Raw genomic sequence first — 23,780 nt, 5'->3', positions numbered from 1 at the left:
TCACTGTTGTACATGATGCCAGGGATCAAACTTCAGGACCTCATTCATGCCTCAGAGTCTAGTACCTTCTCCACGGCACCACCTCCCAGTCCACTTTAAAAACATTGAAACACAGAGGTCATCTTTCTCATGTGGTCCATATGTGATTCTGCTGTGGGGGGGGGGGGGGGGAACAAGTCTTATCATTACCCTTTCCTCCTCTTCTATTCAAGATCATAAACAGCTCTTTATCGTGCCATTGTGTGGCCCTGTACTTAGAAATGAACCAGCCACCTAGCAGTCCCACCAGATGCTCACATTTCCTTCCTTGATGCTAAAACAGGTTACAAGCCCTGCGACCCCCAGGTGATCCGAGACCGCGTGGCCCACATGGAGTTCTGCTACCAAGAGCTCTGCCAACTGGCTGCCGAGCGCCGGGCCCGCCTGGAAGAGTCCCGCCGCCTCTGGAAGTTCTTCTGGGAGATGGCGGAGGAAGAGGGCTGGATCCGGGAAAAGGAGAAGATCCTGTCCTCGGATGACTACGGCAAAGACCTTACCAGCGTCATCCGCCTGCTCAGCAAGCACCGGGCATTCGAGGACGAGATGAGTGGCCGCAGTGGCCACTTTGAGCAGGCCATCAAGGAGGGCGAAGACATGATCGCCGAGGACCACTTCGGCTCAGAGAAGATCCGCGAGAGGATCGCCTACATCCGGGAGCAGTGGGCCAACCTAGGGCAGCTCTCAGCCTTCCGGAAAAAGCGCCTGGAGGAGGCCTCGCTGCTGCACCAGTTCCAAGCAGATGCTGATGACATCGATGCCTGGATGCTGGACATCCTCAAGATCGTCTCCAGCAGCGACGTGGGCCACGACGAGTACTCCACCCAGTCTCTGGTGAGGAAGCACAAGGACGTGGCAGAGGAGATCGCCAACTATAGGCCCACCATTGACTCACTGCACGAGCAGGCCAGTGCTCTCCCCCAGGAACACGCCGAGTCCTCAGACGTCCAAGGCCGGCTGTCGGGCATCGAGGAGCGCTACAAGGAGGTGGCCGAGTTGACCAGGCTGCGGAAGCAGGCACTGCAGGATACCCTGGCCCTGTACAAGATGTCCAGCGAAGCTGATGCCTGTGAGCTCTGGATTGACGAGAAGGAGCAGTGGCTCAACAACATGCAGATCCCAGAGAAGCTGGAGGACCTGGAGGTCATCCAACACAGGTGAGTGGGGCACAGGGATGGGGGAGCGGGGTTGGGTGCTGGGCAAACCCCCACACCCACCCACCGCCTCCTGCTAGCACTAGTTACTGAGTTGGCAGCCACACCATTGCATTCTTCCCTTTCCAGATTTGAGAGCCTGGAGCCAGAAATGAACAACCAAGCCTCCCGGGTGGCAGTGGTGAACCAGATTGCAAGGCAGCTGATGCACAGTGGCCACCCGAGCGAGAAGGAAATCAAAGCTCAGCAGGACAAACTGAACACGAGGTGAGCATGAGGCCAGCTGTGGGCTGGCTCCCCCCACTGTGCTGGGCCTGGGAGGGTGAGGTCACTCACAAAGCATTTCCTGCATGGGGTCACTGGTATTGGCGGTGCTGCTGGCATTGGCTCTGCCTCTCAGCACACACAGGTGTTGCAAGAAATGGCTTTCAGAGTGAGGTCATTTGGGGAGGCCAGCACCTGCCCCCCCCCATTTGAAAGTAGGACCTGAACCCAAGCTGGGGGAGGTTAGCATGAAGGTGGCATGTCAACTGTCCCTTTGTAAATGACTTCTGGGGTAGCATTTCATATCTTTAGGATGTAATTCCCCAATGAGAGGTCTGCTTTGGCAAGATTAACCTTTGTCCCAGGTTGATCTTTCTGCTGAGTATCACAGAGCATATTGTGGTACCAAGCTGGTCTTGGTTCTGAAGGTTCCTACCAGCCTTTGAGTTTGGAAAACTGTCTTCAGGTGCAATTTGGAGATGAATAAAATGTGTATGAGAGATGTGAGTTAATTGGCCTTTTTAAAAATGCTTATTTACATGTATGAGAGAGAGAAAGAGAGGGAGAAAAAAAACCAGATCTTCATTCTGACACATTCAATGCTGGGGACCTCATGTTTGAGGGCCCAACACTTTATCTACTGTGCCACCACCTTGGCACAGCTAGCAGCCTCTTTAGCAAATCTCTTCATGGTAGACTTTTCCCAGATTACACTCTGTCCCTGAGTTGTGGTGCTGTTGGGTGTCCACATACTGCCTATGTGATTTTCCAGAAAGCAGGTAGCCAAGCAGAGATGATCAGGAATGATAGGAGCAATGACCATCATGGCTGATTTCATTAGCAGACTGTGAGTTTTCAGCTCATCTCTCACACTGCTCTCCCTCTTACCCCCGTCCTCACAGATGGAGTCAGTTCCGAGAACTGGTCGACCGGAAGAAGGATGCCCTCCTGTCTGCCCTGAGCATACAGAACTACCACCTGGAGTGCAATGAGACCAAATCCTGGATTCGGGAAAAAACCAAGGTGATCGAATCCACCCAGGACCTGGGCAACGACCTGGCTGGTGTCATGGCCCTGCAGCGCAAGCTGACCGGCATGGAGCGGGACCTGGTAGCCATCGAGGCAAAGCTGAGCGACCTGCAGAAGGAGGCAGAGAAGCTCGAGTCCGAGCACCCTGACCAGGCCCAGGCCATCTTGTCTCGGCTGGCCGAGATCAGCGACGTGTGGGAGGAGATGAAGACCACCCTGAAGAATCGCGAGGCCTCGCTGGGGGAGGCCAGCAAGCTGCAGCAGTTCCTGCGGGACCTGGATGACTTCCAGTCCTGGCTCTCCCGGACCCAGACAGCCATCGCCTCAGAAGACATGCCCAACACCCTGACGGAAGCAGAGAAGCTGCTCACACAGCATGAGAACATCAAAAATGAGATTGACAACTATGAGGAGGACTACCAGAAAATGAGGGACATGGGCGAGATGGTCACCCAGGGGCAGACCGACGCCCAATACATGTTCCTGCGGCAACGACTGCAGGCTTTGGACACTGGCTGGAACGAGCTCCACAAGATGTGGGAAAACAGGCAGAACCTTCTCTCCCAGTCGCATGCCTACCAGCAGTTCCTTCGGGACACAAAGCAAGCCGAAGCCTTTCTCAACAACCAGGTAAGACCCAGCAGAGTAGTCCCCAGCCACCTTTTCAAGGTGGCCCAGAGGATGAAGCATTGCATTCTCAAGCATGAGGTCCTGAGTTCAATCCCCCAGCAGCACATGTACCAGAGTGATCTCTGGTTCTTTCTCTTTCTCCTCCTACCTTTGCCATGAATAAATAAAGTCTCTATAAAAAAATATTAAGGGGCCAGTGGTGACACACCTGGTTGTATACACATGTGGCAGTATGCAAGGACCTGGGTTCTAGCCCCCAGTCCCTGCATGCAGGGGAAGGCTTCACAAGCAGTGAAACAGATCTTCAGGTATCTCTCTGTCTCTTTCTTCTCCTTCCCTTTCAACTTCTGGCTGTCTCTATCCAATAAATAAGTATAGTAAAAAATAAATAAATAAAATAAATGAATAAATAAGTGTAGTAGCAATGTTTTAAATCTCTCCTTATAAAAAAGAGGACATTTGGGAGTCGGGCGGTAGCACAGCGGGTTAAGTGCAGGTGGTGCAAAGCGCAAGGACCGGCAGAAGGATCCTGGTTCGAGCCCATGGCTCCCCACCTGCAGGGGAGTCACTTCACAGGCGGTGAAGCAGGTCTGCAGGTGTCTATCTTTCTCTCCCCCTCTCTGTCTTCCCTTCCTCTCTCCATTTCTCTCTGTCCTATCCAACAACTATGACATCAATAACAACAATAATAATAACCACAACAATGATAAAACAACAAGGGAAAAAAAATAGCCTTCAGGAGCAGTGGATTCGTGGTGTAGGCACCGAGCCCCAGCGATAACCCTAGAGGCAAAAAAAAAAAAAAAGAGAGAGAGAGAGAGAGGGGACATTTGTATGAATTTAAGTGACTCCTGCCACTGCTCCCCCACCCACCAACTTCTAGGGCATAACAGACCATCCCAATGCAGAAACAGGAATTAATGATGTCCATCAAAGCAGTCTTCCCTTTCAAACTCCTATTTCAGATGCTCCTGAGGGCCTCTTAGCTTCTGCAGCATGTCCTCATAGTAGCCTGTTGAAGTACTTTAATTCTTTGATGTGTTGATGCAGCTTGAAAAGCACAGTAAAAAGTAAAGATGTTTGTGCGTTGGTCTGTCTGACTATGTCTAAGAATGGTTCTGCTTTCCTTGCTCTGTAAGAGTCAGGGATTTTATCAGATGACACAAGGCAGAGGTCAGAGAAAGCAAAACAGACGAGGATGGTCTGCAACATTAGTGTTGTTAATCTTCTCATAAAAGAAAAGGTTTAGAGGATATGTCCTTACTGCCTTCACAGTTAAGTGAGGGAATCCTGGTGACTGGTGCACAAAAACTGTTTGCTGGGAGTCGGGCGGTAGTGCAGCGGGTTAAGCGCACATGGTGCAAAGCACAAGGACCAGCTTAAGGATCCTAATTCGAGCCCCTGGCTCCCCACCTGCAGGGGAGTCACTTCACAAGCAGTGAAGCAGGTCTGTAAGTGTTTGTCTTTCTCTTCCCTTCTCTGTCTTCCCCTCCTCTCTCCATTTCTGTCTCTCCTATCCAACAATAACTACAATAAAAAACAAGGACAACAAAGGGGAATAAATAAATAAATAAATAATAAAAAAATCTTTAAAAAGTTTGCTTTCCCCACACAGTTGGGAGAGTGGGGAGGCATTAAAGTAGTAAACACATAGGAAAAATTAATCACTCTTGGTGTGTCCCACTGGGTTTCTATTTTTTCTGATTTGATAGATGGTTTCATTCACGTTAGTGAAGCAAGTGTCTCAAAGCGCATGGCATGGGGAATTAGGACATAGGAAGAATTGCTTTCATGATTCTGAACACAAGTCCTGCTCCATGTCATCTCACCCTATTGGACTTACCCCCTTTCTCATCAAGGAATATGTTTTGGCACACACGGAGATGCCCACCACCTTGGAAGGAGCTGAAGCAGCTATTAAAAAGCAAGAGGACTTCATGACCACCATGGACGCCAACGAGGAGAAGATCAACGCTGTTGTGGAGACTGGCCGGAGGCTGGTGAGCGATGGGAACATCAACTCAGATCGCATCCAGGAGAAGGTGGATTCCATCGATGACAGGTATGGCACTTGTTGGGGGAGGGTGAGGGGAGTTGCCTTATGTGAGCCCTGCACCCTGGGACTCCAGAGCATTAGAATCACTGGCAGAATCTTTGGGTCTATGGGTATAAATCATCCAGGGTGGGGAACCAGGTAGCTGGTCCACTTATCAGTGAAAAGCACATGGCTGCCCCAAACTGTGCTTCTGGTACAACTTGTACAAATGCCTTTGAGAGAAAAGAACACCTGAAAAGCTTATCTGATCCTTACCAGAAACTTCTAAGAGCAGGGGCCAGGTGGTGGCACACCTGGTTGAGTGCACCATATTATAATGTATGAGGACCCAGGTTCGAGTCCCTGGTCCCCACCTGCAGGGGGATACCTTCACAAGTGGTGAAGCAGTGTTGCAGGTGTCTCTCTGTCTCTCTGTCACCCCGTCACCCCCTTCCCTCTTGATTTCTGGCTGTCTCTATCCAATAAATAAAGATTTTTTTAAAAAAGAGACTTCTGAGAGCTACAGTGTGGAGTAGCAGTCTGCTGTAGCCATGCCTTCAAGGATTGACTCATCAGGGCTGGATGCTGGCTCCCCCCAGTAGAGCTCACACATTAGCATGCTCAAAGACTGGGTTTGAACCCCCAATCCCCACCTGCAGGGGGTTGGGGGTGTGTGAAGACTTCACAAGCAGTGGAGCAGTATTGCAGGTGTCTCCCATTCTCCCTGTCTCTTACCTTTTATCAAAAAGGAAGAGAAAAATGGTCACCAAGAATAGTGGAACTGTGCAAGTGCCAGACTCTAGCGATAACACTAGTGGTGGTGGTGGTGGGAGTATTGACTCAGAACACATTGCACAATGAGATTTCCCCCAGAGTTTCTTAATCCCACTGCTCCTTCATTCTCACAGATCTCCTGACACCTCTCAGGAGCATGAGGCAGGGGCGTATGTTTCTTGTCCTGAGTGCTTTGCATAGACACAAAGGATCAGTTTTAGGCCTCACGTAGAAAGTTGACCTGGGGACCAGACTTGTGGCAGGCACACCCAGTTGAGCTCACAGGTCCCTGGCACCTATTTTCAGGGAAGAAGCTTCATAGTCAGTAAAGCAGTACTGCTGGTGTCTCTCTTTCTCTCTCCCTCTCTGTCTCCCTCTTCCCTCTAAATTTCTCTGTCTCTATCCATAATAAGTAAATAACATAAAAATAAAACATGAAAATAAAGAAAACTGACTAGTGTAAATGCTGTAATCAAATCTTTTTTTCTTTCATGACAAGAGAAAGTGACTCTTTTCTTATGCCAAGATATTGAATATCCTTACATTTGTTTATTTGAAATTTTGAAAGATTTTTCTTCTGACTGAAGGCAAGTGTTCTGTGCCACTCACTCGTAGTTCTTTTTTTTTTAATATTTATTTATTCCTTTTTGTTGCCCTTGTTTTATTGCTGTAGTTATTATTGTTGTTATTGATATAATCATTATTGGATAGGACAGAGAGAAATGGAGAGAGGAGGGGAAGAGAAAGATAGACACCTGCAGACCTGCTTCACCGCTCGTGAAGTGACTCCCCTGCAGGTGGGGGGCCGGGGGCTCGAACCAGGATCCTTATGCTGGTCCTTGTGCTTTGCGTCACGTGCGCTTAACCCGCTTTGCTACCGCCCAACTCCCACTCCCTACACTCTTAGTTCTTGGCTATTGCTAGAGTCAGAGGCCAAGGCAGCTCAAGGATTGAGTGTGCCCGTCTGAGTCAGTCATTCACCTCTGTTCCAGCTTATCTCCTCTGGTCCTAGTTGGGGCTGAAGTCATCAAGGAACAAGCTCTTCCCCCTCTGAACTTGTGCAGTGATAAGAACTTGACAAGCTCTTCCTGATTTAACATGTCTGGAAGGATGCCTTAGGACCCTGGAGCAGATTACCCTTTTAAAGATGTGGGTGGGAAGGTGAATTACTCTTCTTCCCCATAATGATAGGCTTGAGTACTCGTGCACTGATTCAGAGGCCAAGTCTTAGGTTGTAAGTATATATTGTAGAATAGGGCATGCCTTCCGTCACTTTTGCTTGATTTTCTTTCTTCCCTACTTCTCTATGTCACTTTCATTTGTTTAAAGATGTGTTTTTATGAGCTAGAGACCAGAGCACTTAGCCTTAGCATGGTACAATATTACTGGGAATTGATCCTGGGGCTTCATGCATACAAATCCCATGCTCACTGCTGAGCTTGCTCCGGCCAGTATCTGTCACTGTTGGTTTGTTTGTTTTGCCTACAGGATTATGGCTGGGGTTCTGTGCCAGCACTACTCCTAGTGGCCATTCCCCCCACATTTTTTTCCCTCCATTTTATTCAGTGGGACAGAGAGAAATTGAGAGAGGAGGGGGGAGATAGAGAAGGAGAGAGAAAGACACCTGCAGACCTGCTTCACCACTCGTAAATCATCCCCCTGCAGTTGGGGGGTTGGGTCCTGACGCTTCATACTATGTGTGCTTAACCGTGTGCACCACCACCAGAGCCCCTGTATCTGTCACTTTTTTTTTTGCCTCCAGGGTTACTGGTGGGGCTCGGTGCCTGCACTATGAATGCACTGCTCCTGGAGGTCATCTTTTTTCCAGTGTTGTTATTGGATCGTACAGACAGAAGTTGAGAAAGAAGGGAAAACAATATGGGCACCCGTAGATCTGCTTCACCACTTGTGAAGTGACCCTCCTGCAGGTGGGGGTCTGGGGGCTCCAGCTGGGATCCTTGCACTTCATACTGTGTGCACTTAACCCAGTGTGCTACCTACCGCCCAGCCCCGTCACTTTTTAAACAGCTACCAATGGTCCAAGGGGAGATGTAGTGGATAAAGTGTTAGACTCTCATACATTAGGTCTTGAGTTTGATCCTTGGCTTCACATGTGCCAAATTCATGCTCTGGTTCTCTTTTTCTCATAAATAAATACATACATAAATAAAATAAAACAGCTGTCAAAAGGGGCCTACAGGAAAAAACAAAGATGGACAGAAGCATTCTAGACCTAGAGAAAGAGAATTTCCTTTCTCCACCCATGTCAACTCTCTGGCTATTTTGTAACTAGATCCCCACGGGTCATCTGTGTTGGGTGCACAGAGCTGGTTTCATGGAGGCAGACTTGGCCGCTGGGGACATGTGCATGCCAGCAGTCTGCAGCTGCCTTGCAGTGTCCTCCCAGTATTCATGTGTCCCTTGGGGCTGCAGCTGGGAGGTGTGGTCGCAGCAGGTGATGCTGTTAAGACTGAAGACTCCTCTGCTGTGGCATAACCTTCCTTCTGCCCTTGATTGAGAGCCTGGCCCGTCCAGGTTCTCCTGAAAATGTCTTGGTTTTTAAAAAGCAGTGAATATAGAGGATCCTGTATTAGCCACAGACATAAGAAAAATGGAGGGGCAGAAGGGTTCTCTCATCCATCTTTGGCATTTCTTACATTCCTCCACTGTTGTGAAGGGAGTTCTGCTTTCACTTTCACATCCCCCAGAAGCCTCAATATCTTAAACTGTCCCCAGGAGGATACTTGTCTGTTGTATAAATATGCAAACCTTAGAGTTGAGAGTGTTTTGGATCATGAGCTAAGTAGATTTTCAGACCTGTTCAGAAACATTTCTCACAGAATGTCAAATCATTATACTATGCTTACACCTCAGAAGTCTTGTCCGTTATGTGAATATGAAAAAGTACTAGAGGGACTGGGTGAGTGAATACACATGCTCAAGGACCTGGGTTCAAGCCTACTTTCCTCAGCTGCAGGGGGGTGGACCTTCATAAGTAGAACATAAGTAGAACAGTGCTGCAGCTTTCTCTTGTTCTCTCTCCCTATTTGTTTCTGTCTTTATCAGTAAAGAAAGAAAAGATTGGTTCATGAGGTGGGGGGCTGGGGGGGTTGGGAGGGTGTTAGTGTTAATAGTGGTAGAGTTGTATAGGCACTGAGCCCCAGCTAGTGAAAATGGTATTAGAAACTCCTAATAGCAAGTGTGGGTGGTGCTCAAGTGGCGTATAAAAATTATCTGACCAGGGGAGTCAGACGGAGCGCAGTGGCTTAAGCGCAGGTGGTGCAGATCACAAGGACCGGCGGAAGGCTCCCGGTTCTAGCCCCTGGCTCCCCACCTGCAGGGGAGTCGCTTCACAGGTGGTGAAGCAGGTCTTCAGGTGTCTGCAGGAGAGAGGAGGGGAAGACAGAGGGGGAGAGAAAGATAGACACATGCAGACCTGCTTCACTTGTGAAGCGACTCCCTTGCAGGTGGGGAGCTGGGGCTTACGCAGGTCCTTGTGTTTTGCTCCACCTGCGCTTTACCTGCTGCGCTACTGCCGAACTCCCGGAATTACCTATTTTCTTAGCCATATATATGCCCTGCTACTTTGTTCTGAGTTTAAGTTGCAGATTTGGTGAGGGAGATAAGGTAAAGGTTATACAAAGAGACTCTCATGCCTGAGGCTTCCAAGTCCCAGGTTCAGTATCCCCTCCCCTCCCCCATACCACCATAAACCAGAGCTAAGCAGTGCTCTGGTAAAATAAATAAATAAGTTTCAGATTTCCCTGTGGTGCCAAAATTGTAGGCTCAGATTCTTTCCACTATCCTCTGAGATTAGAGAACGCTGAATTGTTTGGGTTTTGTTGCTGTTTTTTATGGCTTTGATTTTTTTTATTATTATTAATTTATTTATAAAGTTAAAAATACCAACAAGACCATAGGATAAGAGCAGTACACTTCCACACAATTTCTACTACCAGAGTTTCATATCCCATCCCCTCCCTTGAAAGCTTTCCTATTCTTTGTCCCTCTGGGAGTATGGATCCAGGATCATTATGGGGTGCAGAAGGTGGAAGGTCTGGCTTTTGTAATTGCTTCTCCACTGAACATGAGCATTGGCATGTTGATCCATACTCCCAGCCTGTTCCTATCTTTCCCTAGTGGGACAGGACTCTGGAGATGTGGGGGGTCCAGGGTACATTGGTGAGGTCCTGTCCGGGAAAGTCAGGTGGGCAACATGGTAGCATCTGTAACTTGGTGGCTGAAAAAGCATTAAGATACAAGGCAGAACAAGTTGTTTAATAGTCAGGAACCTAAAGGCAGGAATATATTGGATGAGATTTGGGGTCTTCATTTTGCAAAAAGCTAGTAGGTTTATGTTAGGGACCTATGACTTTACTAAGTTTTGCCCAGGCATGACAGTTAACATGCTGTAGTAGACCAAAGGTATTGTCTGGGAGATGGTGTCAGAGTTGGATGATTTTTTTTGTCTCCAGGGTTGTTGCTGGGGTTTGGTGCTGGCATTATGAATCCATAGCTCCCTACAGCTATTTTCTCTCCCTCTCCCTCTCTTTTCCACTTTATTGGATAGAACAGAGAGAAACTGGGAGGGGGGATAGACACCTGCAGACCTGCTTCAACACTTGTGAAGCATCCCCACTACAAGTCGGGTTGTTAGGAGAAGCTCAGATACGGGTCCTTGCATATAGTACTATGTGCTCTTAACCAGGTACGCCACCACCCAGCCCCTGGAAACACTAACTTGTTAGAACTCGCCCTGCCACACTCCTATTAGACTCTGGCTTACTCCTCTGGGACATGCACAGATTTCTTGGTTCATTGACATAACTGTAACTGTGAGCAAGATGCTCTCCACATGTATAGAGGCCCAGGAAAGAAACTAGTTGTGAATTCTGTTTGTCTATTTATTTATTATTGGATAAGACAGAGAGAAATTGAGAGGGGGCAATAAAGAGGAAGAGAGACACTTGCAGCCCTGCTTCACCACTCATGAAGATTTCCGCCTGCAGGTGGGAACTAGGGGCTTGAACCTGGATCCTTGTGCACTGTAATGTAAGCGCTTAACCAGGTGTGCCACTACCTGGCCCCCAAGCTGTAAATTCTGCATCTCCCGATTCTTCATTCCCTCTTCCTAACTGGTTTTTGTCATCGTTGTGACAGACATAGGAAGAACCGTGAGGCAGCCAGTGAGCTTCTGATGAGGTTGAAGGACAATAGGGATCTTCAGAAATTCCTGCAAGATTGCCAGGAGGTAAGTCTTCCCTTATCACTCCTCTCTTTCAGTTTTGCTTTTCTGTTTCAAGTAACTAGCTGGTTTACATTGCCATGCTTTGGGAACTAGGCACCAACTATAGTTGACTATTTTTTTTTTTTACATATTAATAGGAATTAATGCTTCTAAGTCCTTTGCTTATGCCAAGGATCTCCTTGATCACAAGCTGTTTCATTCTAAATTATGTAAAGTTTGAAAACCTACTTTCCTTTCTCACATAATTATATTTTCAGTACTTGGTTGCTAACTGGTCAGTGACTGTCACACAGGGTAACGTTTCTGTCACTGCAGAAAGCTGTAGTAGACAGTGACATTGTAGAATATTCTGTTGCCTGAGAGCATTCAATATTCTTTTAACTATTGAAAGCAATGTGCACTTGATGAACTTTAAAAAAGAAAAGCAAACATTAGATGCCTCAGATATGTGTCTCATATGTCAAAGTGATAGTCTTGATTGCTGACTACCAAGTTTTCACATGGGGGAGGGGGGTTATCTGGTGATTCTTACCCCTTGTCCTTTGCTCCCCTGTGCATGTATAAACAAACTTTAAAAAGCTAAAGTTAGGAGAGTTGGGCGGTAGTGCAGCGGGTTAAGCACAGGTGGCATGAAGCGCAAGGACCGGCATCAGGATTCCAGTTCAAGCCCCCAGCTCCCCACTTCACAGGTGATGAGGCAGGTCTGCAGGTGTCTGTCTTTCTCTCACACCCTCTGTCTTCCCCTCCTCTCTCCATTTCTCTCTATCCTGTCTTAACAACAATGACATCAATAGCAACAATAACTACAACAACAATAAAAAAAAAAAAACAAGGGCAACAAAAAGGAAAATAAATAAAATTTTTAAAAAGACAAAAACTAAAGTTAGACTAAAGAGGCTTGTCTAGGAACAGCAGCGTGACTCAATCTCCTCTGGTTTATTTGGACTGAATCCCTTCAGAGGGACAAACAGAATGAAGAATGTCTAAGTGGAGCTTTGGGTATTAGGGTGGCAGAACCTTGCCCGAAAACACATGGTCATTTGAGAAAAGATAGATGGTTCTGATAACAGTTGTTGGGTCATCCACGACAGATGCCATTCTTCATAATCCACATCATTGCTGTCTCTTTGTGAGTTTTGCAATATGTTCTAGCAGCTAAACCCTTAGAAGGAAAGTCCCTAAACTATGACGTTCAGGATCTGCTGACTTTCAGTGACACACTGATGGATGTAGGTCTCTGGGGGACTTGCTGAAGCCAGACAGCTGGAGATGGGAGTGCCACTTCAAGTAACAAGGGACACTGCTAGCCCATTTGAATAGGATGCTCACTTAAAGAGGCCCTCACGTCCAGAGCAGACTATAGAGGAAAGTGGAGGGATCCAAAGCCAGCTGTGGAGAGCTGCTGCACACACACTACCTGGTGACCTTTCATTAGTACTGGAGACAGTAGAAGGGATTGCTAACTGAAAAACAAACAGAACATATTTAGTTGTGTCTGGTTTTTGTTTGGTTTGGTTTTGGTTTTTTGCCTCCAGGGTTATCGCTGGGGCTCGGTCCCTGCACTATGAATCCACTGCTCCTGGCAGCCATCTTTTTTCCATTGTTGTTGCTGTTATTATTATAGTTGTTGTTGTTGGATAGAACAGAGAGAAATCCAGAGAGGAAGGGAAAACGAGGAGAGAAAGATAGACACCTGCAGACCTGCTTCACTGCTCATGAATCGACCCCCCTGCAGATGGAGAGCCAGGGCTCAAACCACCATCCTTGAGCAGGTCCTTGTGCTTTGTACAATGTGCACTTAACCTGGTGCACCACCACCCAGCCCCCAAACATACTTAGTTTTGTAAAATGTTTACTTATACATTTATTTTTAATTATTTATATTACCATCTGGGTTGTTACCGGAACTCAGTACCTGCACTCAACTCTGCCATTCCAGGCACCTGCAGCAGCTTTTTTGTTGTTGTTGTTATTGTTTGTTTGTTTTGTTTTTTCCCTCTAGGGTTATCTCTGGGGCTCAGTGCCAGCACAACAAATCTACTGCTCTTGGTGGCCATCTTTTCCATATTATTGGACAGGACAGAAAGAAGTTGAGAGGGAAGGGGCAGATATAGAGGGAGAAAGAGAGATAGACACCTGTACATCTGCTTCACCTCTCATAAAGCAGACCCCCTGCAGATGGGGAGTGGGGACTCAAACCTGGATCCTTGCACAGGTCCTTATACTTCATCCTATGTGTGTTTGACCCCAGTGTGCTACCAACCAGACCCTAGCCTTTTTTTTTTTTTAAATGGGGTGGGGTGGTAGAAGGGAGAGAGTGAATGAGAGAAGGAATGAGACCTGTAGCATTGCTCTACCACTCATGAAGCCTAACCTCTGCAGGTGGGGATTGGGAGCTTGAACCCAGATCCTCCTACATGATAACATGCACACTCTAATGGATAAACCTACTCAAGGGTCACTTTACAAGCGGTGAAGCAGGACTTTAGGTGTCTATCTTGCTCTTTCTCTCTCTTTCTCTCTCTCTGTCTTCCCCTCCTCTCTCTATTTCTCTCTGTCCTATCCAACAACAACAGCAGTAACAATAATAACAACAGCAAGGGCAACAAAAATAGGAAAAAATAGCCTCCAGGAGCAGTAGATTCAAAGTGCAGGCAAAAAAACAAACAAACAAAAAAAAACAGCCCTACTCAGACCCTGTGCTTAAAAATTTAAGCTCAGTCTATTAAAAAGTCAAACTGGGAACTCAAATCCAGGAGTGACTCAAGCCTCAGGAACATCCTCACATTGCTCTGAGAGAAGTGGTTCAAAGTTGGGTTCTACGTCCTGTGAACTTTACATACTGAGTATGCATGAGGTTACAACTAGGATCCAAAGAACTCTGCAGCATAGTAGCAGTTGGGCTGTGGCATTATCCATGACTGTTATCTGCGGTGAAACAGCCAAACAAGCTCATTTTATTTTTCTGGATGAGCCCATTGTCCCAGAAACCAGGAGTCAAGTGACACAGCTATGTTGGTCTCTGTGCATCCCTGCTGACTGGTGGTTTCTCTGGAGTCAGATTTTGGGTACAGTTCTTCACAGAACCACACCTTGTGACTTCTGACTTTTGGCTCACACATGTCCATGAAAAGTTGGTGACTTCTGGCAATTCATAGTTTTGTTAATAAGATAGCAGTTGCTTGCAGACTGGTATATGTAAGTTTTTTTTACTGGGCTTCCCTGTCCTGGAGATGATTTGTACGTCTCCTTGCAACTGCTCAGCAGAGTCTCCCTGCTTTATCCTTCCTTTCCTTAAACCTGTTGGAAAGGTAGTACAACCTCACAATATGCTGAGGGGGTAGGAATTGTTGATGGCTTAATCCACATGTCACTTGCATGTAATGGTGCAATTTCAGTCAGGTTGGGGAACTACAACCCAACATCCTCATTGTAGAAGTATGAGCAAAGGGTTATACATACTCCTCTGGCTGCAAATTGCCTATCAGTGAACCTTACTAAAATTCATCTCTTTTAAATCAGAATCGCTAAGAACCAAGTTTGCGTACAGACTACCTCCTGATTGGCAAGGAGTCTGTTACACTAGTAAATACTCAGAGAACACTCAGGTCAGATGGAATATATTACTGATGCAGGGGGGTTGCAGTCACAGCAGCAGTGCAGTGGGAATTACCTGGGACTCAGCTAGTCCCAGGGAGAAGTAAGGGAGAAGTAAGCTTCATTATCTTCGTACTGTTACTTTCTTGTGACATCTTGAAAAGAGGATTGTCATGAGAGGCACTCCTGTTCATTTTTAGTCACTCATACCCTACAACCCATTTTCTGAAATGAATTTTTTAATAGTGAGTCGAGCAGTGGAACTAAACACGCTTGGAACAAGGATGGTAGTGAGGTGGTCGGGGACCTCATAGTTCAGGAATCCAAGCATTTTTCCTGTCCCTTTGCAATCTGCACAGTGTTTTGTTTTGTTTTTTTCCCCTGCAGAGAATGAGTACATTCTTAAATGACCTTTGCAAATGCCCACAGATGATAACTATGTCCCTGGCTCTGAAATGTTGGTGTAGGGCTGATGAACGAACAAGTTCCGTAGATCCATTTCAGTGTGCTGTGTCACATGTCGCTTTATCTATGGAATAATGTGTACAGCCAAGAGAAGGTTTATGGTGAAGCCTCTGATTTTTATGTAGTGCTCTCTCTCTCTTTTTAAATCTCACGAGTAGGTGGTTAGGAATAGCAAAAATAGGTGAATGTCCTCAGCACATTATATAAGTGCCTTCTTACGTTAGCGGGTATGTGTGTGTGTGTGTGTGTGTGTGTGTGTGTAAAATACAAAAGGACATCTTGCCATTTGACTTTCTTTTGTCCTTAGATTGAATGGCGATTTCAGATTTTTTTGCTCCTTGGGTAACTGGAAAAGAGGACAGTCTTTTAAAGCAAAATCCAGTGTCTCTGTTGTTGTATGACAAATCTGGGTCCTTGCTTGCTGTAAAAGACTTGGAAATTTACTGGGTCCTTTTCTTATTACCTTGCACTGTCTACTCTGCCCCCTCCTTTGTTATGGAAGCATTGCCGAGAAAGGTAGAGGTTTGGGCCTCGGAGTTTGCCTGTGTTCTGAGTCAGGTTGCACCCATGGCCACAGCATCCTCACTGCACCCTTCCAAAGGATAGCCTTCCTGTCGCCTAAGGAAATTTATGGAGTTGTTCCCAGAGACGACCTGCAGTGTGTGAATGACCTTGGACAAGTCAGTTCTGCAAGGCAATCTGTTGCTTTTTATCTGTCTTCCTGAACCTCTTGGAGATAGCAGGCCTTGAAGGAGTCCAGATGCAAGTTTGCCGAAGCAGCAGATGACTTTGGAGAATGTGCTGCTTTGCCATGTGTGTGATCAGGTCTCAAGCCTCACCCCCACTACGCTGAAGGAAATATTGGTGCAGTGGTCTCTCCCCACCCCACCCCAACCTCATGCTTTTTTTTTTTTTTTCTTGTCTGTTTGTTTTTGTCTTTTTCCTTAACCAGAGCACTGCTCAGTTCTGGCTAATGGTATAATGGTGGTTCGGGAGCTTGAACCTGGAAATTTGGAGCCTCAGGCATGAGAGTCTCCCTGTATAACCATTATGCTATCTATCCCTGCTCCTCTCTCTCTCTCTCTCTCTCTCTCTCTCTCTGTATCTTAAAAACAAAAAAACCAAGCAGGCTAGTCTTGCTCGTTCAGAAGAAAAGGCAGAATCCCAAAAGTGCACCTCCACCCAGGCAGATTATGCATTTTTCCTTTGCAAGCAAAACGCTCTGACCAGGCTAGCACTACATGTGGAATCTGAGTTAGGGCCTTGGCACAACACAGTCTAGGCAGGCAGTAAGGAGCCAGGCGGCTCTGGGGGGAAAGCCAGCAGGTTAAGTGTGTCCAGGGCCTACGACTGGACTTTCCAGAGCCATATAGATATGTCACTGCTCAGGGCTGTCAGCGGCTGGCAGACTTTGTGAGGCTCTTCAGAGTGCAGGTCCAAGAAGATAGACGTGTCAGGTCTCAAAGTCATGTCCTGGGAAGTGTTCTTGGTCAAACAAAAGGCTTTGCAGAGAAATAGGCTACTGAGCTCTTTTCAGAAGCTTTTGAAGTAAGAGATGATAGTGACTCAAACTAGATGGAAACGTGTTGCCCAGTGTCTACAAGTGAGCAAGTATTCGAATTCATACTGGCAATCACAAAGATGTACCCGTGGTGGGGAGGAAAGACCAATGCTTTTGTTTCATTTCATGCTTTTATAATACAAAGGCTTACCAGAGTGAAAACAGTACCAAATAGAGTAAGAGACAGTTGATCATGATTAACATGGTGAATCTGGCACAGGTACTTCGGGGGAGGGGGTGGTTTTGGTGATTTGGACTCATTAAGGCAGAATTTTAAATGCCAGCTTTTGTGGATAAAGCTGGTTAAGACTGCCAGACAGGAAACTGGCACAGGTGGTTTTTGTCGTTCTGTATTGAATACTAAGAGACATATTTTGGAGCAGGACTCAGTCTCCACACAGTGAGGATACATGTCCTGGCAGGTCAGAGTTATAAGGTAAATATTTTATCGCCTGTTGATGTGGAAACATTCAATATACACAGTATGACATAAAGATGTAACATGACTCTCTTTCCAGAGGAAGAAAAGGCAAAACTAATGTCTGTGGTCATAACCTCTGAAACCTTCCTGCTCCCCCCCCCCCCCCCAGCTATCTCTCTGGATTAATGAAAAGATGCTGACTGCCCAGGACATGTCTTACGACGAAGCCAGAAATCTGCACAGTAAATGGTTAAAACATCAAGCATTTATGGCAGAACTCGCTTCCAATAAAGAGTGGCTTGACAAAATTGAGAAGGTGAGTTAAGCTGTTTGTGAAGACCCCCATTCCCCTAGTGTGGCCATGGTGAAGAAACCTATCAGGGAGAATGTGGTCCTTGTCACAGTGTGCAGTTCCCAGCATCTCTGAGTCATGCCTGATCCCCAAGTTCTACTGCTACTTAGTGATTCCTGACTTTATCTCGCAGCATAATGGAAACCCAACCAAACTGTGCAGAAAACCTGGTTTATCTTGGAACCATTCTCATTTGCTGCAGATGATGGCCTGTGGAGCCCAGAGCAGGATCCCCACTGATCCTGTTAGATGTGTCACTTAACAGTTGCACAACACTTAGAAATACTGTGTTTTTTATCACATTTTTGTGTGATTTTTTTTAAACATATGAAGTCCAACAATAAAGTATGTCATTTTTCATAGGAAGGTGCAACCAGCTGAAGTTTTCTCCCTATTTTTTCAGATCCTTAGTGGTGTGTGTGTGTGTGTGTGTGTGTGTGTGTGTGTGTGTGTGTGTGTTTTAACACCAGGGCCATCACCTTCCCCCTCCCCTCTGCTTTGGGCCTCTTTTTTATTTGAGAAAGAAATTGAGGGGGAGGGGAGAAGACATCTGCAGTATTGCTTCACCACTCATGAAACTTCCCAACTGCAAGTGGGAACCAGGGACTTGAATCCGGGTCCTTGTGCATAACCATGAGTACAATTTATCAGGCGCACTACTGCCTGGTTCTTTTTTTTTTTTTTAAATGACATATTAGGTAGAAAAAAAAGAAAATAGGGCTTGGGAGTTGGGCGGTAGCAAAGAGGGGTTAAGTGCACGTGGTGCGAAGCACAAGGACCAGCATAAGGATCCTTGTTCGAGCCCCCGGCTCTCCACCTGCAGGGGAGTCACTTCACAGGCGGTGAAGCAGGTCTGCAGGTGTCTATCTTTCTCTTTCCCCTCTGTCTTCCCATCTTCTCTCCATTTTTCTCTGTCCTATCCAACAACAACAATAACTACAACAATTTTAAAAAAAAGGGCAACAAAAGGGAAAATAAATAATTTTTTTAGATTTTAAAAAGAAAATAGGGTTTGAACCAGGAACCTCAGGTTTAAGAGTCCAGTGCTCTGCCAGTTGATCTATTCCCCCTCCCCCCAGCTCTGGAGCATGCAACAGCCATTTCTTGCTTGACTACCACAAAAGCCATATGACACGCCTAGACAAGGCCCTTGTCAATTTGAGAGTTGCAGCTTCATGTGGACAGTGGGTGTGCGCGCATGCTCATGTGCCTGTGTATGAATGGGTAAATCCTACATCAACTGTCTTGGGTTTTTCACAGCAACATTGGCTCTTTAGCAAGCAGCATTTATGTATAACCACACTGGTCTGTGTTTTCCAGGAAGGAATGCAGCTCATTTCAGAAAAGCCCGAGACGGAAGCTGTGGTGAAAGAAAAACTTACTGGTTTACACAAAATGTGGGAAGTCCTCGAATCCACTACCCAGACTAAGGCCCAGCGTCTCTTTGATGCAAACAAGGCTGAGCTTTTCACCCAGAGCTGTGCAGACCTGGACAAATGGCTGCATGGCCTAGAGAGCCAGATCCAGTCTGATGATTACGGCAAAGACCTCACCAGCGTCAACATCCTGTTAAAAAAGCAACAGGCAAGTGGCAGCAACCACATATTGAGGCCATGGTTCTTTTTTCATTGCCTTTGTTTTCATAATTTGAACTCACCCTCCTTCTCTGTAGACATTTTAATCTGTAGGGTACACAGCCTGTCAGTCTAACAGGACATTTTCAGAACCAACTGTAAAGAAGCCATATTAGCAAAAGCATGAGGTGTACATGCATAGGGATGTTTTTTGTTTGTTTGTTTTTAATATTCACCCTAGCTACTAGACATTATCACACTTAAATAACTCATTTCATTGGGGCCAGGTGGCACACCTAGTGGAGTACACGTTACTCATGCAGAAGGACCCAGGTTCAAGCCCCTAGTCCCCACCTGCAGGGAGAAAGCTTTGTAAGCAGTGAAGCAGTGCTGCAGGTGTCTCTCTGTCTCATCCAATAAATAAAGATAATAATTTTTTAAAAAATAAGGAAAAAAGATTAAAATTTGAAAAAAAAAAAAAAAAAAAAGGAAGGAAGGAAGGAAGGACTGGCATCCCTACACTGTGTGACCATTCTCCGGCAGTTCTGCATAGAAGCAGTCAGTCTACTAGGAAAGGAAGAGAAAACAGGACCGTAGGAAAAAAAGGCAAATATATATAGATGATAGATAGATAGATAATTATAAAAATTGTCAGCCCATGTCTGTGACCTTGGGAAAACTGATGCAGTTTTCAGTGAAGGGGATACGGACACAGAACTCTGATGTGGAATTATACCCCTGTTATAATTTCATAAATTGATATTAAATCACTAAATAAATTAAAAGAGAAGTAGCTGCAGTCACCCTAAAAGAGGTGCTTGTTTTTCATCCAGAGAGACACATGTTTTCTCTTTTGCTAAGTGACTGGGCTCCTTCTCCTCTGAGTCAGAATGCATTAAGGAATTACCTTCATGGGTTCTTTTCGGTTGTTGCTTTTTACCGCCCCTTCCCATAATGGAAGTAGATTTATTCCCAGATGCAATTTCCTTGTCTCTAGCTGTCGGGATATTTTCTGCCCTATGTAAGGCTTCCGGAATGAAATGACTATGTTTGCACTTCCCCACACACACACACTTTCTTCACGTAAACAAAATCAGTATGTTGTGGTTAAAAAGAAGTATGTAGTTGAGTCATCAGTGGTCTGGGAAGTAGTGCAGTAGCTATAGCACTGGTCTTGCTACAAGCACAAGGTCCTGAATTCAGTCCTCAGCATCATGTGTGCCAGGATTATGCTATGATCTCTCTCTGTGTGCTATATATCATAAATAAATGTTATTTAAAAAATAATAATCAGCTTTCTGATCAAAAAATTTGAGGGAAATGTTAGCATTAGTTATCCCTCTTGCCTAGAAGAATTTGGCACACCTGGTTAAGTGCATATATCACCATACTCAAGGACCCAGGTTCAAGCCCCCTTTCCCCACCAGCAGGGGGAATGCTTCACAAGTGGTGAAGCTGGTCTGCAGGTGTCTTTCTTTCTCCCTCTCTATCTCCCCCCTCTCCCTCAGTTTCTTTCTGTTCTATTCAATTAAAAAAAAAAAAAAAAAGAAGGAAGGAAGGCGGGGGAAATAGTTTCCAGGAGTACTGAATTTGTAGTGCTAACACTGAGCTCCAGCAATAAGCCTGGTCATCCCAAAAAAAAAAAAATTGGACCCCAGTTTTACTCCTTTCTAATGACTAAGCCAATTTCCAACATGATTATGACTTCTGAATCAGCAGATGAAGACAATAACTTACCCATAGTTAGGTCTAGTTTCCTCTGTCATTTGCTCAAGTTTTTAGATAAACTTGAACATTGTTCTCAAGTTTTAAAATTTGAGAAAGAGACTTTAAAAATTTAAACTTTTGGGGAGTCAGGCGGTAGCACAGCAGGTTTAAGTACATGTGGCACAAAGCCCAAGGACCGGCATAAGGATCCCAGTTCGAGCCCCCGGCTGCCCACCTGCAGGGGAGTCGATTCACAGATGGTGAAGCAGGTCTGTAGATGTCTTTCTCTCCCCCCTCTCTATCTTCCCCTCCTCTCTCCATTTCTCTCTGTCCTATCCAACAACAAATGACATCAACAACAATAACTACAACAATACAACAACAAGGGCAACAAAAGGGAATAAATAAATTTTTTTAAAAAGGAACATCAAAAAAAAATTTTAACTTTTGAAGTAGAGTGCTAGTAGTATGAAAGATATGCAAGAACTGTTTCTTGGTGTCTGGCAAGGGGACAACACTTTTCCCCCCAACCAGAGTACTGCTCAGCTCTAGCCTAACAGTCTCGGGCCTAAAACACATATTTTTGATCTTCCACTGGCCAGTGCCAAAAGCAAGCATTTACAGGCCTGTCTGAGTTTCCCTGGTCTGTGGTGTGAAGAAGGGTGGTCTGTTTTCTATCCTCAGATGCTAGAGAATCAGATGGAGGTGCGGAAAAAGGAGATCGAAGAGCTACAGAGCCAGGCGCAGGCCCTGAGTCAGGAAGGGAAGAATACAGATGAGGTGGACAGCAAGCGCATGACCGTACAGACCAAGTTCATGGAGCTGCTGGAGCCCCTGAATGAAAGGAAGCACAACCTGCTGGCCTCCAAAGAGATCCACCAGTTCAACAGGGATGTGGAAGACGAGATTGTGAGTAGCCTCTTGCTCCTCTTCCTCCTCCATCCTGCCTCCACGAAGCTCAGTCTCGTTTTTCCCAAGTCACTGTGTTCCATAGCGGTGAGCTGCAAGTCCATGTTCTATGTACTCACACACACGCCATTCAGTTTTTCTATTTGATTTTCTAAAGATGTTACAGGCACTTAATACCTCTAAAATGGAAGCTCTTAAAAAAAAGAAAAGAAAAGAAAAGAAAAGAAAGAAAGAGGAGGAGGCAGTTCTGAAGGTGGTGCCATTGTGTTGAAAGGGCAAGCCTGAGGTCTGAGTTTGATCCTCAGCATTGAATGTAACAGGATGTTCTGGTCTCTCTCCTCCATGTTTCTCTCTCTTATTAACAAATAAAAACCTCTTGGGGGGTTGGGCACTGGTGCACCTGGCTAAGTGTGCATAGAATGAAGCACAAGGACACACGCAAAGTTCCTGGTTCGTGCCCCCAGATCCTCACTTGTGGGGGGGATGTCACTTCACAAGCAGTGAAGCAGGTCTGCAGGTATCTGTCTTTCTCTCCCTCTCAATCTAGCCTCCCCTTCCAACTTTTCTCTATTGAGGGGAGAAAAAAAAAAGCCACCAGAAGCTGTGGATTCATAGTGCTGTCACCGAACCCCAGCAACTGGAGAGGGGAAAAAAAGTGAAATAAAAAAATTTTTTTAAATGCTGAACTGAGTCTGGCGGAGAGGATGAAGTGGGGCTGCGAAATTCGGCCTTGCCCATGTTAGTGAAGAGTGAGTGGTTGCTTCAGACAGCCCTTCTCCTGAAGTTGAAATAGCTTTTTCAGACTGGCCTCCCCCAAGACCCCGACTACTTATTCATGCTATACATTTGGGGGTTTGTTACTGTTAGTGGTTCTGACCACCTATTTACAATTCTTTCTAGTTGTGGGTTGGAGAGAGGATGCCTTTGGCAACTTCCACAGATCATGGCCACAACCTCCAGACTGTGCAGCTGTTAATAAAGAAAAACCAGGTAAACATTTCTATTTGGGACACATAACTCACCTTGATATATAAGGTGCCTATTCTGTCTGTCTTTCTGTCATCTGAAAATATTGGCTCTGAGTGGTGAAGCCCTCATGATGGACCCTTCACCCCTCCTCCCTCCAAAAAAAAAAAAATTACTCAAACAGTAAGGCAGAAAATATAAGGCTCGGGCTTTCTTCTGAGTCCTGATAGCCTTGTGTAAACTTGCTGTGGGAGATTCACAAGCCTTTTGCCTGTGTTCCCCACTCCCACAGACCCTCCAGAAAGAGATCCAGGGCCACCAGCCTCGCATTGACGACATCTTTGAGAGGAGCCAGAACATTGTCACTGACAGCAGCCTTAATGCTGAGGCCATCCGGCAGAGGCTAGCGGACCTGAAGCAGCTGTGGAGCCTCCTCATCGAGGAGACAGAGAAGCGCCATCGGCGGCTGGAAGAGGCCCACAGGGCCCAGCAGTACTACTTTGACGCAGCCGAGGCTGAGGCCTGGATGAGTGAGCAGGAACTGTACATGATGTCTGAGGAGAAGGCCAAGGTGAGAGAGAATTTCCCTGCCACAGTCTCATTCTAATCCCGAGCTTGTTTTTCTTTACTTTTAAATATGGGACTGTTGAAATAGTTCATTCACTTGGACCGTGTATGTGACTTGGGTTCAAAGTCAGTCCCTACCACATTGAAGGAAGCTTCAGTGCTATGGTGTCTCATTCTACGCCCACTCTCTGCCCATCTCCCTGTCTCTCGCAAGACAAGAATGTCAGTGTCTTTTTAATTGCGTATTTGAGCTAGAGCCAGAGTATCACTCTGGCACATGTGATTCCTGGGATCAAACTTAGGACCTCATGCTTGAGAGTCCGGTGCTCCATTCACTGAGCCACCTCCTGCAGAACCTTTCCCAAGCCCGTTTTCTGATGGTAGGTGTGTCTTTTTGAAACATTTCCTTGTTGTCCTTGTATGTCACAGGAAAAAACAAAATGCAAAGAAGTGTCTGAAACCCCTCAACAGAAAAGATACTGTGACCTGAC

At 46.1% G+C, this 23,780-nt stretch overlaps 1 protein-coding gene across 1 annotated transcript in view; it reads left to right on the top strand.

The window, feature by feature from the left end:
- The window catches only part of SPTBN1 (spectrin beta, non-erythrocytic 1), a 173,852-nt gene that overhangs the window by 123,607 nt on the left and 26,465 nt on the right, over positions 1–23,780 (top strand). Inside the window, exons 13-22 of the mRNA XM_060187644.1 lie at positions 323–1,193; positions 1,320–1,457; positions 2,357–3,113; positions 4,973–5,175; positions 11,083–11,173; positions 17,384–17,530; positions 18,887–19,150; positions 21,532–21,756; positions 22,657–22,746; positions 23,015–23,293. Coding sequence (XP_060043627.1) covers positions 323–1,193; positions 1,320–1,457; positions 2,357–3,113; positions 4,973–5,175; positions 11,083–11,173; positions 17,384–17,530; positions 18,887–19,150; positions 21,532–21,756; positions 22,657–22,746; positions 23,015–23,293 — 3,065 coding nt within the window. The remainder of the gene's footprint in view (positions 1–322; positions 1,194–1,319; positions 1,458–2,356; positions 3,114–4,972; positions 5,176–11,082; positions 11,174–17,383; positions 17,531–18,886; positions 19,151–21,531; positions 21,757–22,656; positions 22,747–23,014; positions 23,294–23,780) is intronic.

The sequence above is a fragment of the Erinaceus europaeus genome, chromosome 3, assembly GCF_950295315.1.
Source record: "Erinaceus europaeus chromosome 3, mEriEur2.1, whole genome shotgun sequence".
Classification (NCBI taxonomy): domain Eukaryota; kingdom Metazoa; phylum Chordata; class Mammalia; order Eulipotyphla; family Erinaceidae; genus Erinaceus; species Erinaceus europaeus.
The sequence above is the reverse complement of the archived record's forward strand: the minus strand, read 5'-3'. Positions and strand labels throughout refer to the sequence as shown.